Raw genomic sequence first — 15,221 nt, forward strand, 5'->3', positions numbered from 1 at the left:
ACATTTAAATTATCAACCAAAAAAACCTTAAAAATAAACAAACATTGATATTTTCCATCAATATTACAAAAAAAAAAGTCTAATTCTGCCAAGCCTAATTAAAAGTGTTAAAAGCTGCAATGACAATGAATAAACTGTGGTCTATTGAGTATTTTATAGCTTCTTTATTATTTTTAGAATGGTTTTACACACAATTAGAGAGCATTTGTTTTTAAACTGAACTTCTGTGTTAGTCTGAAGAGCCTATTTGGCACTGCCCCTTTAAAATTAAGGTCAATGTTTTTATGCAGGTACTTCTACGATTTCAAAATAGTCATTAGGTAGAATCACATAGCCTTTTCCTGCCACTATGTCTTTTTCCTTCTGAAACTGAACGATCTCTCGCAATTTTTCAATCTGTCTTTCCTGACGTCTGCATCGCTGCTGCGCTGTCTTGAGCTTCTTTCGCAGTTTTTCAACTTGTTCCTCCAGCTGCTGAATTCTCTTTCTTTGATGTACTGTATCCTCTACGGTATAGTTGTGATCACAGAAAACGGCAAGATTATTAGGGGTCTGGAGAGGAGGCATTAATAATCCAATACTTGGATCTACCAATCTTGCATCTATTTGAGGCAAAGGAAAGGAAGGTTGCGGTGGGGCAGGTGGTAACAGAGGAGGGGGTGGTGGTGCTGCAGTCAGATCTTCGGGTTGCTCTGTAAATTCTTCAGTCTAAAACAGCAAGACAGAAAGTACATTTTAATCTGTTTTGTGAACGGCATATCTAATTGCCACATTATAATCTATATGCAACAGTTTCAGCACCGAGCTGACAATGCACTAAGCATGGCTGAAATTAGTAAATAAAGGTGATAAGCACCCCACTTTTTAGCATTAATTCTGTTCATGAAGTTTGATGGCCTACATTTTCAAAAGTGACTAGTGATTTGAGGAACCTCAGTTTTCAATGCTCAGTTTGACGCACCCTAAAGGCTTAAAAGTCTCAAGTTGGACACCTAGAAATTGAGGCAACCAAAATCTCTAGTCACTTCTGAAGACTTTGTCAAAACACTTATAAAATTATAAACTGTCCAGTCTTTAACTCCACCACATGGTTGAAGAGTTATCAGCTGCAAGAACTCAGTCACTTTAACCTAGATACACTTGGTGTACTTATCTAGCACAGATGGAATGTGCCCAAGTCCCCCCAAAACAGGAAATGAACAGAGGGAAGACTTAAATCCTTTCTGCCCCAAAGATATAGAGAGCATTCAGAATTGCATCTGTTTGGACTCTTACATGAAACACTGCTCTTGAAACACAACAGTAAGCATATCCAATATCTAGCAAAAACAGCTAAGAACTTCTCGGTGAAAGGTGCATTGAGCTGGAAGTCAATTTTGTAACTGTCTGCTTTGATGGTCTCAATGCGTTTAATGGCATTAGCAGTGTCAGAGACAGAGATGCCATATACTTCACCCAAGTACTTGCAGATTACATAAGCTGTTGCCAAATCCTCAGAGCACAAGGTTCTAGGGGTATGTTTATACTATGTAAGTATTGTAGGCGCTTCCTACATCGACAGAAGAGGTTTTGCCATTGATGTAGATAATCCACCCCTCCGAGAAGTAATAGCCACAAAGAATCCTTCTGTCAACCTAGCTCTGTCTACAGTGAGAATCCAATTTACCTAACAAGGTGCAAAATTTTTCACAGCCCTGAGCGATCGAGCTAGATCTAATATATAGGTGTAGACCATGGAAATACAGCACTATCCAAGACATCCTAGCCAAGCAATTTAGGGTCTGTTTTTAATCTACTCCCTAGACATTGCTTCTGCATAGACTATGATATTAAGCAGAGTGTAACTGGAAAGTCAGTTTTGCTTCTGGTGTTGATTTAAAGTTTCTTGTAGGTGCCTATGTATAATCAATCAGTATACATTAGCACAACTTCAATCTGACAATCCCAGTTGTATGCCTCAGATAAAATGAACCTATGTTTTTGTCAAAATGTATCTTTTAGCCTCACACATGAAGATGTCAAGCATTTTGATCAGGTCAAACTTGTACTAGTCAACTGTAATTCTCAGAGCCCCCTTTGTGGGGAAGATTGCAAGGGAAAGAGGAAGAGGAAAGCATGTCTCTCAGTAAGCAATTCACCCTCCTTAGGAGCACTTGGGACAATCTTACAATTGTCAGACTAAGACTTGTAGAAATTGGTATCCTCCAATTCGAGTCTCCACTTTTTGGGTGATGGCACATGGCATCTTTTATAAAAGATCTCCCTCTCAGTATACGTGGCCTGCTCCCTTGGTATTCCATCACGGACCTATTATGGGCGAATTCAAAGCATTTCTTATACCCAATTAAGTTTTTGTTCCAAAGATCCTAACAGGAAAAACGGCAACAAGTATTAAAATAAACAGTATTACACAGCCTTTTACATCAAGATCATCAATCTGAACCCTGCCCGGAGAGTAATGGTTACCACTATCTATGGTCATTTTAAAACCTCTGGAAATGAGCTGGTAATATCACAACAGCTCCGAGTGAGCAGCTGCGTACATCGCCAAATCCACCTCCACAACTTACACTAACAGGCATCCTTACTAACAGTACAAAAAGAGGGGCCAAAGAATGAATGAGCACAGAGAGAATTACACTCTGCTCCCTAGAAGTGGTCCATCCACATGGGTTGAGGCACAGTGGTCAGATGCAGGAACTTGAACTGTCACTGATCCTGATATATTTGTCCTGTGGCAGCTTTTGAAGACTAAAAAGTATTGGTGTGCCACCCCACCTCCTGGACAGCAACTTGGTTAGAATATTCTCCATCTCACCCTTTCTCTTGTGTCTAACTTGGTTCCCACCACACATCTTTTCTATCAGGGAAACACAATCAGAGAAGAAAGTATAAAGGAAGTGTATTTACCTGAAAATGGCTCATTTTTTCTTGCACACGCTGTGTCTATCTGTCTTTCTTACTAGCTGCCTTCCATTTTCCACTTACAATCCCTCTTTACTTCCAGGCTATTTTCTTTATTTTCCTACTCTCCTGTGTGCCTCTCTCCCCATCTTTTTCCCGTCTGTCATCCCCCCATATCTCTTTGAGCTTTTTCTGCTGTTCTTCTGCTATCCTCACCATCCTCTCTGTTCCCTTCTCAAAGGGGCAAACGAAAGGAGACTTATTGGTGCATTTATTATCTCCCTTATAGAAGCTAGGAATCCTCCAAATCACTCCTGTTCCGTGCACTCAGTGTGCCGAAGGGGAAGAATTGAATAACCCACTCTAGTCCCAAGGGTAGAGTCTGGGTGTGTCACTCAGTGGTGCAATGAAAAAAAAAAAAACACACTTGCTCTGTCAGGAGGAGCTACATTTGGATGTTTGGAGGCAGTAACACTGCGTATGTAACAGACAAGGTGTGTGAGGGGAATGCAGAGGTAATATATATACTTCTATTACATTCCACTTTTTCTTGCACTTCATTTCGCTAAAGCATAGCCCAGGCACGTAACACTCTTTTCTGAAAAGATAGAAGAGTTCAACCTCACAGCTATGGGATCAAAAACCCTGAATGTAGGAATTAATAAACAGTAGAGCGATCAATAATTGCACTGTTAAAGAATAATAGAATACCATTTATTTAAATATTTTTGGCTGTTTTCTACATTTTCAAATATATTGATTTCAATTGCAGCACACAATATAAAATGTACAGTGCTCACTTTATATTTATTTTTATTACAAATATTTGCACTGTAAAAACAAAAGAAATAGTATTTTTCAACTTGTCTAATACAAGTACTGTAGTCCAATCTCTTTATCATGAAAGTTGAACTTACAAATGTAGAATTATGTCCAAAAAATTAGTGTTCAAATGTAAAACTTCAGAGCCTACAAGTCAGAGCGGTGCTCTTTTAAGACGTCTGAAAGAACGCTCCACACCTCATCCCTCTCAGATTTTGGAAGGCACTTCAGATTCTTAAACCTTGGGTTGAGTGCTGTAGCTATCTTTAGAAATCTCACATTGGTAGCTTCTTTGTGTTCTGTGAGATCTGCAGTGAAAGTGTTCTAAAAACCGAATGTGCTGGGTCATCATCCAAGACTACTATAACATGAAATATATGGCAGAATGTGGGTAAAACAGAGCAGGAGACATACAATTCTCCCTCACCGAGTTCAGTCACAAATTTAGTTAATGCACTATCTTTTTTAAATGAGAGCCATCAGCATGGAAGCACATTCTCTGGCACGGTAGCCGAAGCATAGGAACGTTTACTATATCTGACACATAAATACCTTGCAATGCTGGCTACAGATGTTCTCACAAAAGTTCTTACTTTCTGGTGACATTGCAAATAAGAAGTGGGCAGCACTATCTCCCGTAAATGTAAACAAACTTGTTTGTCTTTGCTGAACAAGAAGTAGGACTGAGTGGACTTGTAAGGTATAAAGTTTTACATTGTTTTGTTTTTGAGTGCAGTTATGCAACCAAAAAAACCAAAAAAACCTACATTTGTAAGTTGCACTTTCACGATAAAGAGATTGAACTACAGTACTTGTATGAGGTGAACTGAAAAATACTATTTCTTTTATCATTTTTACAGTATAAATATTTGTAATAAAAATATAAAGTGAGCACTGTACACTTTGTATTCTGTGTTGAAAGTGAAATCAATATATTTGAAAAAGTAGACAAACAGCCAAAAAAATTAATACGTTTCAATTGGTATTCTGTTGTTGAACAATGCGATTAAAACTACAATTAACTGAGATTAATTTTTTTGAGTTAATCACGTGAGTTAACTGTGATTAATCGACAGCCCTAATAAACAGCAAAGAGTGAAAGCGCTCTACAATTCCTTAGTGAACAATTAATACACATACAGACATTTGCAAAAAGCATTAGGAATACTTTTGAATAACTTATTAAGTAAACTATTAAGCAGTAAACCTTTTGGTGATCCTTATACAGACTTCCTCACCTAAAAACAGTGTGCATTACTTTGCACTTATCAGTGTTGAATTTCATCTGCCAGTTTGTTGTTCAGTTTTGTGAGATCCCTTTGTAACTCTGCAGTCAGCTTTGGACTTAGCTATTTTGAATAAATATGTAGCAATTGCAAATGTCTGCATTTCACTGTTCACTCCATTTTCCAGATCATTAATGAATATGTTGAACAGGACAGCTCCTTGGCAGAACCTCTCTTCATTGTGAAAATGGAATATTTACCCCTACTCTTTATTTCTTATCTTTTAACCAGTTATTGATCCATAAGAGTCCTGTTATTCTAGGACTATTTTGTTTCCTTAAGAGCCTTTGGTGAGGGACCTCCTCAAAGGTCTGGTCTACACTATGAGTTTGTTAGATTTAGCAGATTTAATCAAATTAACCCTGAACCCATCCACACAACGAAGCCATTTTTTTCGACATAAAGGGTTCTTAAAACCGATATCTGTACTCCTCCCCAATGAGGGGATTAGCACTGAAATCGATATCGCCGTTTCGAATTAAGGTTAGTGTGGACGCAATTCAAAGGTATTGGCCTCTGGGAGCTATCCCACAGTGCACCATTTTGACCACTCTGGACAGCACTCTGAACTCGGATGCACTGGCCAGGTGTACAGGAAAAGCCCCAGGAACTTTTGAATCTCATTTCCTGTTTGGCCAGGCGAGCTCATCAGCACAGGTGACCATGCAGTCCCAGAATCAAAAAAGAGCTCCAGCATGGACCGAACAGGAGGTACTGGATCTTATCGCTGTGTGGGGAGAGGAATCTGTGCTATCAGAGCTACGTTCCAAAAGACGAAATGCCAAAACTTTTCAAAAAATCTCCGAGGCCATGAGGGATAGAGGCTACAGCAGGGACACAACAGTGTGCCACGTGAAACTTAAGAAGCTCTGATAGGCGTACCAGAAAACCAAAGAACCAAATGCATGTTCCGGGACAGAGCCCCAGACATGCCGCTTCTACACCGAGCTGCATGCAATTCTAGGGGGGGCCGCCACCACTACCCCAACCCAGTCCGTGGACTCCGATGATGGGGTACTCTCCGCCATGCTTGAGGATTTTGTGGACAGGGAAGATGAGGAGGAGGACGAGCTTGAGGACAGCACACCGTTCTCCCCAACACCAGGATCTTTTTATTACCCTGACTGAAATACCCTCCCAACCCAACCAAGCCAGAGAAGGGACCTTTGGTGAGTGTACCTTTTTAAATGCAATACATGTTATAAAAGCAAGCGTTTTTTAAATGATTAAGTAGCCCTGAGGACTTGGGATGCATTCGTGGCCAGTACAGCTACTAGAAAAGTCTGTTAATGGAGCAGAAATCCTGCAGGGACCTCTCCATGAAGCTCTCCTGGAGGTACTCTAAAAGCCTTTGCAGAAGGTTTCTGGGGAGAGCAGCCTTATTCCTTCCACCTGGTAGGACACTTTACCACGCCATGCTAGTAGCAAATAATCTGGTATCATTGCATGACAAAGCCTGGCAGCGTATGGTCCCGGTGTTTGCTGGCATTCAAGCAACATCCGTTCTTTATCTCTCTGTGTTATCCTCAGAAGAGTGATATCATTCATGGTAACTAGTTGAAATAGGGGAATTTAATAAAGGAGACATTCAGAGGTGGCCATTCCTACTGGGCTGTTTAACTGTGGCTGAAAAGAAATCCTCCCCGCAGTTAGCCACGCCGGGGGGGGGGGGAAGGAGGAGGAGGAGGGGGACACTGGCACTGAGCTTTTCATGTTTGGCTAGCTGGGCCCTGATTCCAGCCACTCGGTTGGGGGGGGGGTAAAGCAATCATCCCAGAGAATTGAATGGGGGGAGGGGGTGGTTAGTTTGGTTTCTGCTGCTGCATGTTAACAGGAAAACGGCAGCACTAAATGGCCAACTCAACGTGCTTTGCTTGGTACAGGAGAGGAGGGCGCTGCTATTATGAAGGTTGCAGAAGCCGAAAGGCTATGGCTTACCATGGCTGCCTGCAAGCCAAATTCTGTTGCCCGGCACTGTGTGTGTGATCTCTAATGCCAAAGCCGCAGGCACTCACTATAAGATGCAAAATGCGACCTTGTACCAAAATCACATGTGCTATGTAATGCGAATAGTGTTATTCACCGTGAAAGAGTATAGCCATTGTTCTGTAAAATGTATCCTTTTAAATACTTCACTCCCTTTTTTTTCCCTCCAGCAGCTGCAAATGTTTCAAGCCTCCCTCCTCCGTCCCAAAGGCTATCTCAGATAAGGCAGCGAAAAAAACCGCACGCGCAATGAAATGTTCTGTGAGCTCATGCAGTCGTCCGGCACTGACAGAGCTCAGCAGAATGTGTGGACGCACACAAAAGCAGAGTACAAGAAAGTGGCAGATGAACATAAGGAGAGGTGGTGGCAGGAAGATCAGAGGAGGCATGATGCAACGCTGGGGCTACTGCAGGATCAAACGGATGTGCTCTGGCGTCTGGTGGAGGTTCATGAACAGCAGTAGGATCACAGACTGCTGCTGCAGCCCCTGTTTAACCGCCTTCCCTCCTCCCCAAGTTCCATAGCCTCCTCACCCAGGTGCCCAAGAACACGGGGGCGGGGGGTGGGAGGAGGCTCCGGGCACCCAACCACTCCACCCCAGTGGACAGCCCAAGCAACAGAAGGCTGGCATTCAACAAGTTTTGAAGTGGCCTTTTCCTTCCCTCCTCCCACACCCCACCCGGGCTACCTTGTAAGTTATCTCCCTATTTTTATAATCAATTAATAAAGAATACATGTTTTTTAAACGATAGTGACTTTATTTCCTTTGCCAGCAAGCTGTGATCAAAGGAGGGAGGGCGGGTGGCTTACAGGGAATTTAGAGGCAACCAAGGGGACAGGTTTTCATCAAGGAGAAACAAACAGAAGTGGCACGCAGTACGCTGGCCAGTCATGAAACTGGCTCAGCCTATAGTTGAACAGCTCCTTACTACTGTCCAGGTTGCCTGTGTACGGCTTCATGAGCCAGGGCATTAAGGGGTAAGCTAAGTCCCCAAGGATAACTATAGGCATTTCAACATCCCCAACAGTTATTTTCTGGTCTGGGAAGTAAATCCCTTTCTGCAGCCATTTAAACAGACCAGAGTTCCTGAAGACGCAAGTGTCATGAACCTTTCCCGGTCATCCCAAGTTGATGTTGGTGAAACATCCCTTGTGATCCACCAGTGCTTGAAGCACCACTGAAAAGTACCCCTTTTGGTTTATGTACTGGCTGCCCTGGTGGTCCGGTCCCAAGATAGGGATATGCATTCCGTCTATAGCCCCACCACAGTTAGGGAATCCCATTGCAGCAAAGCCATCTACTGTGACCTGCACATTTCCCAGAGTCACTACCTTTGATAGCAGCAGCTCAACGATTGCGTTGGCTAATTGCATCACAGCAACCCCCACAGCAGATTTGCCTACTCCAAATTGATTACCAACTGACCGGTAGCTGTCTGGCATTGCAAGCTTCCACAGGGCTATTGCCACTCGCTTGTGAAGTGTGAGGGCTGCTCTCATCTTGGTATTCTTGCACTTCAGGGCAGGGGAAAGCAAGTCACAAAGTTCCATGAAAGTGCCCTTACGCGTGTGAAAGTTTCAGAGCCACTGGGAATCATCCCAAACCTGCAACACTATGCGGTCCCACCACTCTGTGCTTGTTTCCCGGGCCCAGAATCGGCGTTCCACCGCATGAGCCTGCCCCAGTAACACCATGATCTCCAAATTGCCGGGGACTGTGGTTTTAGAGAAATCTGTGTTCATGTCCTCATCACCGTGCTGCTGTCCCCTCCTCACCTGGTTTTTCAGGTGCTGGTTCTGCATAAACTGCACGATAATGCACGAGGTGTTTACAATGGTCATAACTGCTGCAGTGAGCTGAACGGGCTCCATGCTTGCCGTGCTATGGCGTCTGCTCGGGCAATCCAGAGAAAAGGGCGCAAAATGATTGTCTGCTGTTGCTTTCACGGAGGAAGGGAGGGTTCACTGATGACATTTACCCATAGCCACCCGCGACAAATTTTTGGCCCCCTCAGGCACTGGGAGCTCAGCCCAGAATTCCACTGGGCAGTGGGGACTGTGGGATAGCTACCCACAGTGCACCACTCGGAATGTCGACGCTTGCCACAGTACTGTGGACACACACCGCCGAATTAATGTGCTTAGTGTGGACGCATGCACTCGACTTTATATAATCTGTTCCCAAAAATCAACTTCTGTAAAATCAGAGTACTTTCGTAGTGTAGACATGGCCAAAGACTTTCTGAAAATCCAGGTACTCTATATTACCTGGATCACCCTTATACAGATGCTTCTTGACACCCTCAAACAATTCTTATAGATTGGTGAAGCATAACTTCCCTTTACAAAAGCCACATTGACTGTTCCCCAACAAAACATGTTTATCTGTGCACCTGTTCTTTACTATATATATACTATATATTATCTTTACTAAGATAATTCTGTTCTTTACTATAGTTTCTACCAATCTGCCTGTTACTGAAATCAGGCTCAGCAGCCTATAATTGCCAGGATTGTCTCTGGAGTGTGTTTTAATAATTGGTGTTACATTAGCTATCCTCTAGTCATCTGATACAGAGGCTTGTTTCAGCAATCAGTTACATACTATAGTTAGTATAGTTACAGACTAACACGGCTGCTACTCTGAAAACTATAGTTAGTAGTTCTGCAATTTTGTATTTGAATTCCTTCAGAACTTTAGGGTGAATGCCATCTGGGCCTGGTGATGTATTACTGTTTAATTTATCAATTTATTCTCAAATCCTATTGATGCATCAAAGTGGGACAGTACTTCAGATCTGTCACCCAAAAAGGATACCTATCGGGAGTTATCTCCCCCACACCTTTGTTTCTTTACATACATTTCAGTGTAAGTCTGCAACAGAACAAACACTCTTGTACACTTTAACATGAATACACACTGCCTTCTCATCTTTTCAGTTTCTAATATGGCTTCAAAATATGCCTGGGTCTCCAGAACATGAGAAGGGCAGCCTCTCTCAGTTCCCTCCAAAACACATGAGAATCTCCTAAGCAAAAACAGCAGTTCAAAGATTCTTGCAGTCAGCAGCTAATTCCAGTCCCTGAGCTAATAGCGGACTGCTTAATTGGTATCTATGTAGTGTTGTTGTAGCCTCATTGGTCCCAGGATATTAGAGAGACAAGGTGGGTGAGGTAATATCTTTTATTGGACCAACTTTCAGTTGATGAAAGAGATTAGCTTTTGAGCTTACACAGAGCTCTTCTTCAGGATTGGGAAATGTACTCAGTCCGTGTCACAGCTAAATACAAGGTGGAACAGATTTTTTAGCATAAGTAGTTAACACACATTTTCAAGGGACCATTAAAGATGAGGACCAAGGTGTCAGATATAAAGTGATCACTTTGTGAAAAGTGTTACAGGTGATAGGGTGTTTTTGCCATTTATCAATTTTCTTTGTGAGTTCATTCAAGTGTGTAGTGATTGTCCCAATAACAACTATGTGGGTGAAATGAGACATTAGTGCACTGGAGACATATTAACGGGCTACTTCACTTTCAATGGTCTCTTGAAATATAGATTAACTACTTATGCTAAACTACCTGTTCCACCTTGAAAGCTTGTCTCTCTCACCAACTGAAGTTGGTCCAATAAAAGATATTATCTCACCTGTTAGGGGGCTTATTCCTTCACCCACTTACTTCCCTGGTCCCTCTCGCATGAACAGAGAGCAACAATACCCGAAGTCCAAAGGTGCAAAGAATTCGATGTTTATTGGGGTGAACTTCCAGCAAGCATGATTCCAGTTTCCTTCCTTAGTATCCTCCTTCCCAGCTCTGACACCACAGAGCCTTACACCTGTGTCCCTGTTCCCATTTCCCCCTTTAGCAAAACGTGATTCCAATCTCCCCCACCCACACATCCACTCCCTCACTTCCTGATTGACTGCAGACTATACAGTAAAACTTGAGTTCTGCTTAGCTATACCTTAACCAATCATTTTCCTGAAATTTAACTAACTAATCCTAACATGATTATGTAACCAATTATATTCCACCACCTTAATTAGTTTACACCCAGCAAAATTAATTATACAGCAGACAGGAACAATCACAGAACCAGACAGAGATTATACAGACAAACAATAGCAAAGTGGGAACTATAATGACAAAACAATACAGAAGTGAGGATTTCACATCCCAGCTATTGATAAGTGAGTTCTTGCCAGACAGGATGCTATCAAACTAAGTTTCCTTTCACATCTTCTAGGCACTTCCCTTTCTCTGGAGGTGATAGGCACTATCAGGACAGGATTGTATTCCTAACAGCACCTTCTTTCAATGTGACTAGTTTGGAATGTGAGGATGTGACCGTTCACTTCCCAGCTTATGGCTGCCTCTGTTGCTTAGCCAGAGGCCTTAGCCTAAGAACAGGGCCTCAGACTGTCACAGGAAGAGAAGGACCTTACACTGGCAGACAGTGATTTTGATTCTTTCTTTTATACCTCTAACTAGCCAAGTGATAAGAATACACCTAAATTCTTAAAGTACAGGCCTTTACCGACAGGCCTGAATATCTATATCCTAACATCACCCATCTTGACTCATTGGTTTCTAGCAAGATAGGGAACCTATACCTTTACCCAAAGTGAGACAAGTACTGGGACACAGCCTTCATTTCAGAACCATCTCTTTGGCCCTGCATCAATCAGCTGATGACTCTAATTCACATATTTATAACCCTTACCCCAAGTGCCAACTGGCTCAGCTCTCAGGTGGTGACTGTGTGGAACCGCAAGACCGCTTGCTCTTAATGGAAACTTTCCATATAGTTTCACAAAAACAGATGAGCATTTCTAGTTATTACCATACCTCTCTTCTAGATGTCTTGGGACCCTTCTAAGTTCTCCTGCTCTCTACACATGTGCAGAAATAGACGATCAGACTTAAATCCATATCTCCGTAACACTGCTTCTCTCCCTTCTTTGCATTTTAAAAGAATCTATACTTATACTACAGTATTTCATAGAATCATAGAATATCAGGGTTGGAAGGGACCTCAGGAGGTCATCTAGTCCAACCCCTGCTCAGCCAATCCCCAAGTTTTGCTCCGGATCCCTAAATGGCTCCCTCAAGGATTGAACTCACAAGCCTGGGTTTAGCAGGCCAATGCTCAAACCACTGAGCTATCCCTCCCCCCAGTATAATTTATGTATACATAAATTAAAGTATGTATTATAAGAAAGAGTTTTCATGTTTACCTTTACCTTCTCACTAGGTTCAGTATAACAAAATATTGTGGGCACGGCATTTTCTTTCAGTAGCTTGTTGTTGCACTCTCTTTTAAAGCAATCTGGAGTAAAGTGTTCTGAACAAATGCTGCTATACTTTGTTGGTTTGAAGTTTTTTCTTTTAACAGCAGCTTCCCATTTCTTGCAGAGATCAGGTCTTGTGAGAGGAAACCTGCAAATGAAATAAACCTTCAGCTCCATTTCAAGGCTTTTTAACAAGACAATAGTACTGTAGATATATATAAGACACTTATGACAAAGTATTGGTGTACCATCTAGAAACACTAGTCATGGACCAGGACCCCCAGTGCTAGCTGCTGTATAAAAAAGGAACAAAAAGCCCCCTGATACTACTACATTCAGCACCATTGCTTAGGGCAGGGGTGGGCAAACATTTTGGCCCGAGGGCTACATCAGGGTTGCGAAATGGTACGGAGGGCCGGGTAGGAAAGGCTGTGCCTCCCCAAAAAGCCTGCCCCGCTCCCTCCCACTTCCTGCCCCCTGACTACCTCCTCAAACCCCCCAACCCATCCAACCCCCCCACCTACTTCCTGTCCCCTGACTGCCCCTACCCCTATCCATACCCCCACCCCGACAGGCCCCCTGGGACTCTCAAGCCTATCCAACTGCCCTCTGCTCCCTGTCCCCTGACAGCCCCCAGGACCCCCTGCCCCTTATCCAAACCCCCCGCTCCCCACCCCCTTACCATGCTGCTCAGAGCGGCAGGACTGGCTTATTAAAAAGCCTGGGAGGTGCGCGGGGGCAAGCCATGCTACCCAGCAGGAGCGGTAAGCCAGAGCGCTCCCCACACAGCAGCATGGCTGCAGGGGTGGGGGGACAGAAGGGGAAGGGCTGGGGGCTAGTCTCCCCGGCCAGGAGCTCAGGGGCTGGGCAGGACGGGCCCGCAGGCTGTAGGTTGCCCACCTCTGGCTTAAGACCTGATTTTGCAAGCTGATAAATACAGCCATCCCCTTGCTGGGCATAGGGACACAATAGGGAGGCACAAGGGGTCACCTGCGTGGATCAGCTTGCAGATCTCTTAAAGGACGTGGACAGACCAGAGCCGAGGGGCAGGTTTTTTGCATTATTCAGGGGAACTGAAAAGAACAGGCCAACATCAGGCCACCCAACGAGCAAGTGGCAAGGAGGATTCCAATACAGAGCACAAGGCCTCAAACAAGCACGTTCACAGGACACCTGCAAAGTGCGAAGAAACCTCAGACTCGGTCACAAGTTCTCCTAGGAAGCTAAAACCAAGCAGTGCAGATGCCTGGAGCCAGACCCAGTGTCAGACCGGCTGGCGCAGCCCCTCGTTTGCCCAGCGTTTACGTCTCCCTGCAGGCCCCGAGCCTGTGGGTGAGGGCCATGCCACTGAGCTGGCCAGCACACGCCAGGCGACAGGGCTGCCTGCTCCGGGCTCTGACCAGGCACGTGTCCCAGGGTGCCAAGGCAGGGTCGCCTCCTCCCCCAGGAGGGCGGGGCAGGCTCTCACCAGCGGTTGTACAGCGCAGGGCACAGCGGGGGCCTCACCTCAGAAACCCCTCCCCCCCCGCGGGAGGAGCAACTGAGACAGGCCCCACTTGCGCAGGACAAACGCTGGGTGAGTGCGCGCCCCCGTAGCCAGTGCGCACGCGCTCTGGGCCTCTCGCCAATGACCGTTACTCCCCGCGCCCCCAGCGCGCACCCTGGGCATAGCCCCTCCCCCCGCCGAGGCGCGCTCCCGCCCCGCGCAGGCGCGCTCCTGCCCCGTCCTCACTTGTGGAAGGAGATAGGTTTCTCTTTGTCGTATCGGTTCCGGCAGCGGTAGGCGGAGCAGGACTGCACCATTCTCCCCCGCCGACTGCCGCCTGCTCCGCTCCGGCACCCACACAAGAGGGGCGCAAGGACCCAGCTAACTCAGTCACTGCCCGGCCCCCATCCCCTTTTCTATTAGCCCCTAGGAGCAGAAAAGGGACACGGCCTCTCCCGACTTCAAGATGGCGCTGCCAGCTTCAGCTCAACTGTCGCGATAACAGCGCATCGCTCTCCTCTATTGGCCGTTCCCCTACGCGTGGGTGGAGTCTTTCTGATCAGCCCACCAATAGGCGCAGAGGCTCCGAGCGCGGCGCGGGCCCCAATCGCCCCGCCCCCTCGCTGTCGTCTGCTCCTGCTCCGCCCCCTTTGCTCCGTAGCTGGACAGGAGCCTGGCAGTACCTCACTGCACTTGTTCCAGCTTGAGGCCACCCCCAGGCCGCTTCATTTGCTGAGTTCCACTCTGCTGCCTCGGGCCAGCAATTCTGTCCCCTGTAGCTACTAGGGGCTGCTCTCCTGGGTGAGGTGGGAAACAGCAGGCAGGCCGGGGCTGCTTCCTACTCCTAGCTTCTCCTGCGCCTGCTGTTTTTCGGGACAGAACAGTGAGAGGGGAGCTGCAGCAGCATAGGCCACGGCGGGAGAGGAGACCAGTGTTCCTGGAAGTGTAACTAAGGCTGCGTCTACACTGTAGGCTGGCCAGATAGCAAGCGTGAAAAATCAGGACAGGGGATGGGAGGTAATAGGAACCCATATTTTAAAAAAAGCCCCAAATATCAGGACTGTCCCTGTAAAATCAGGACAACTCATTACTCACTGCCATTTTCAGTGCTAAAACTTTAGTCATTAAGGGGTGTGAAAAAACATCCCAACTGAGCGACAAAAGTTTTAGTGCTGAAAAGCGCTGTATAGACAGCGGTTTATCGCCAGGAGCCACGCTGGTGTAGTCATACCCTAAGCCATGTGGATGGGGAGAAGCTGAACCGGCCAGCATCCTATAAAGGCCCTGGGGGAAAAGGAGCTTGGTTTGGAGGTGCAGGGACAGAAGCACTGAAATGTGCCAGGAAGCCTGAGTAGATGAAATGTATGAGGAGCAGGGACAGAGGAATTCCTAGGGGGAGGAAGCAGGAGAACGACTGGTGGATAATAGGGGCACAGGGAGAA

The 15,221-nt window shown here is 45.4% G+C and overlaps 1 protein-coding gene across 5 annotated transcripts; it reads right to left on the reverse strand.

The window, feature by feature from the left end:
• Window positions 1–149: 149 nt before the first annotated feature.
• Window positions 150–14,345, reverse strand: THAP1 (THAP domain containing 1). Of its 5 annotated transcripts, none has more exons than XM_073345887.2 (4): window positions 14,026–14,345; window positions 12,246–12,441; window positions 11,851–11,894; window positions 577–708 (listed from the first exon to the last, which is right to left on the reverse strand). In XM_073345887.2, exons 1-4 carry the CDS (start codon window positions 14,094–14,096, stop codon window positions 675–677), a joined length of 345 nt encoding a protein of 114 aa, XP_073201988.1. In that variant the 5' UTR covers window positions 14,097–14,345; the 3' UTR covers window positions 577–674. The 5 variants fall into 5 exon arrangements, with proteins under 5 accessions (XP_073201986.1, XP_073201983.1, XP_073201985.1 ...); XM_073345886.2 differs by having other exon boundaries at window positions 12,240–12,441; window positions 14,026–14,344; XM_073345885.1 differs by lacking the exon at window positions 11,851–11,894 and having other exon boundaries at window positions 150–708; window positions 14,026–14,315.
• Window positions 14,346–15,221: the final 876 nt, after the last annotated feature.

This window comes from Lepidochelys kempii, chromosome 5 (assembly GCF_965140285.1).
Source record: "Lepidochelys kempii isolate rLepKem1 chromosome 5, rLepKem1.hap1, whole genome shotgun sequence".
NCBI classification, from domain to species: Eukaryota; Metazoa; Chordata; order Testudines; family Cheloniidae; genus Lepidochelys; species Lepidochelys kempii.

Bases quoted from the DNA above. Each gene is read 5' to 3' on its own strand.
- THAP1 (XM_073345882.2), bottom strand. From the start codon at position 14,096: ATGGTGCAGTCCTGCTCCGCCTACCGCTGCCGGAACCGATACGACAAA. The intron at 12,442-14,025 runs GTGAGGACGGGG...TTTCATTTGCAG, and splicing joins AAACCTATCTCCTTCCACAA to GTTTCCTCTCACAAGACCTG. The intron at 709-12,239 runs GTAAACATGAAA...TTGCTGTTTTAG, and splicing joins AACCTAGTGAGAAGGTAAAG to ACTGAAGAATTTACAGAGCA.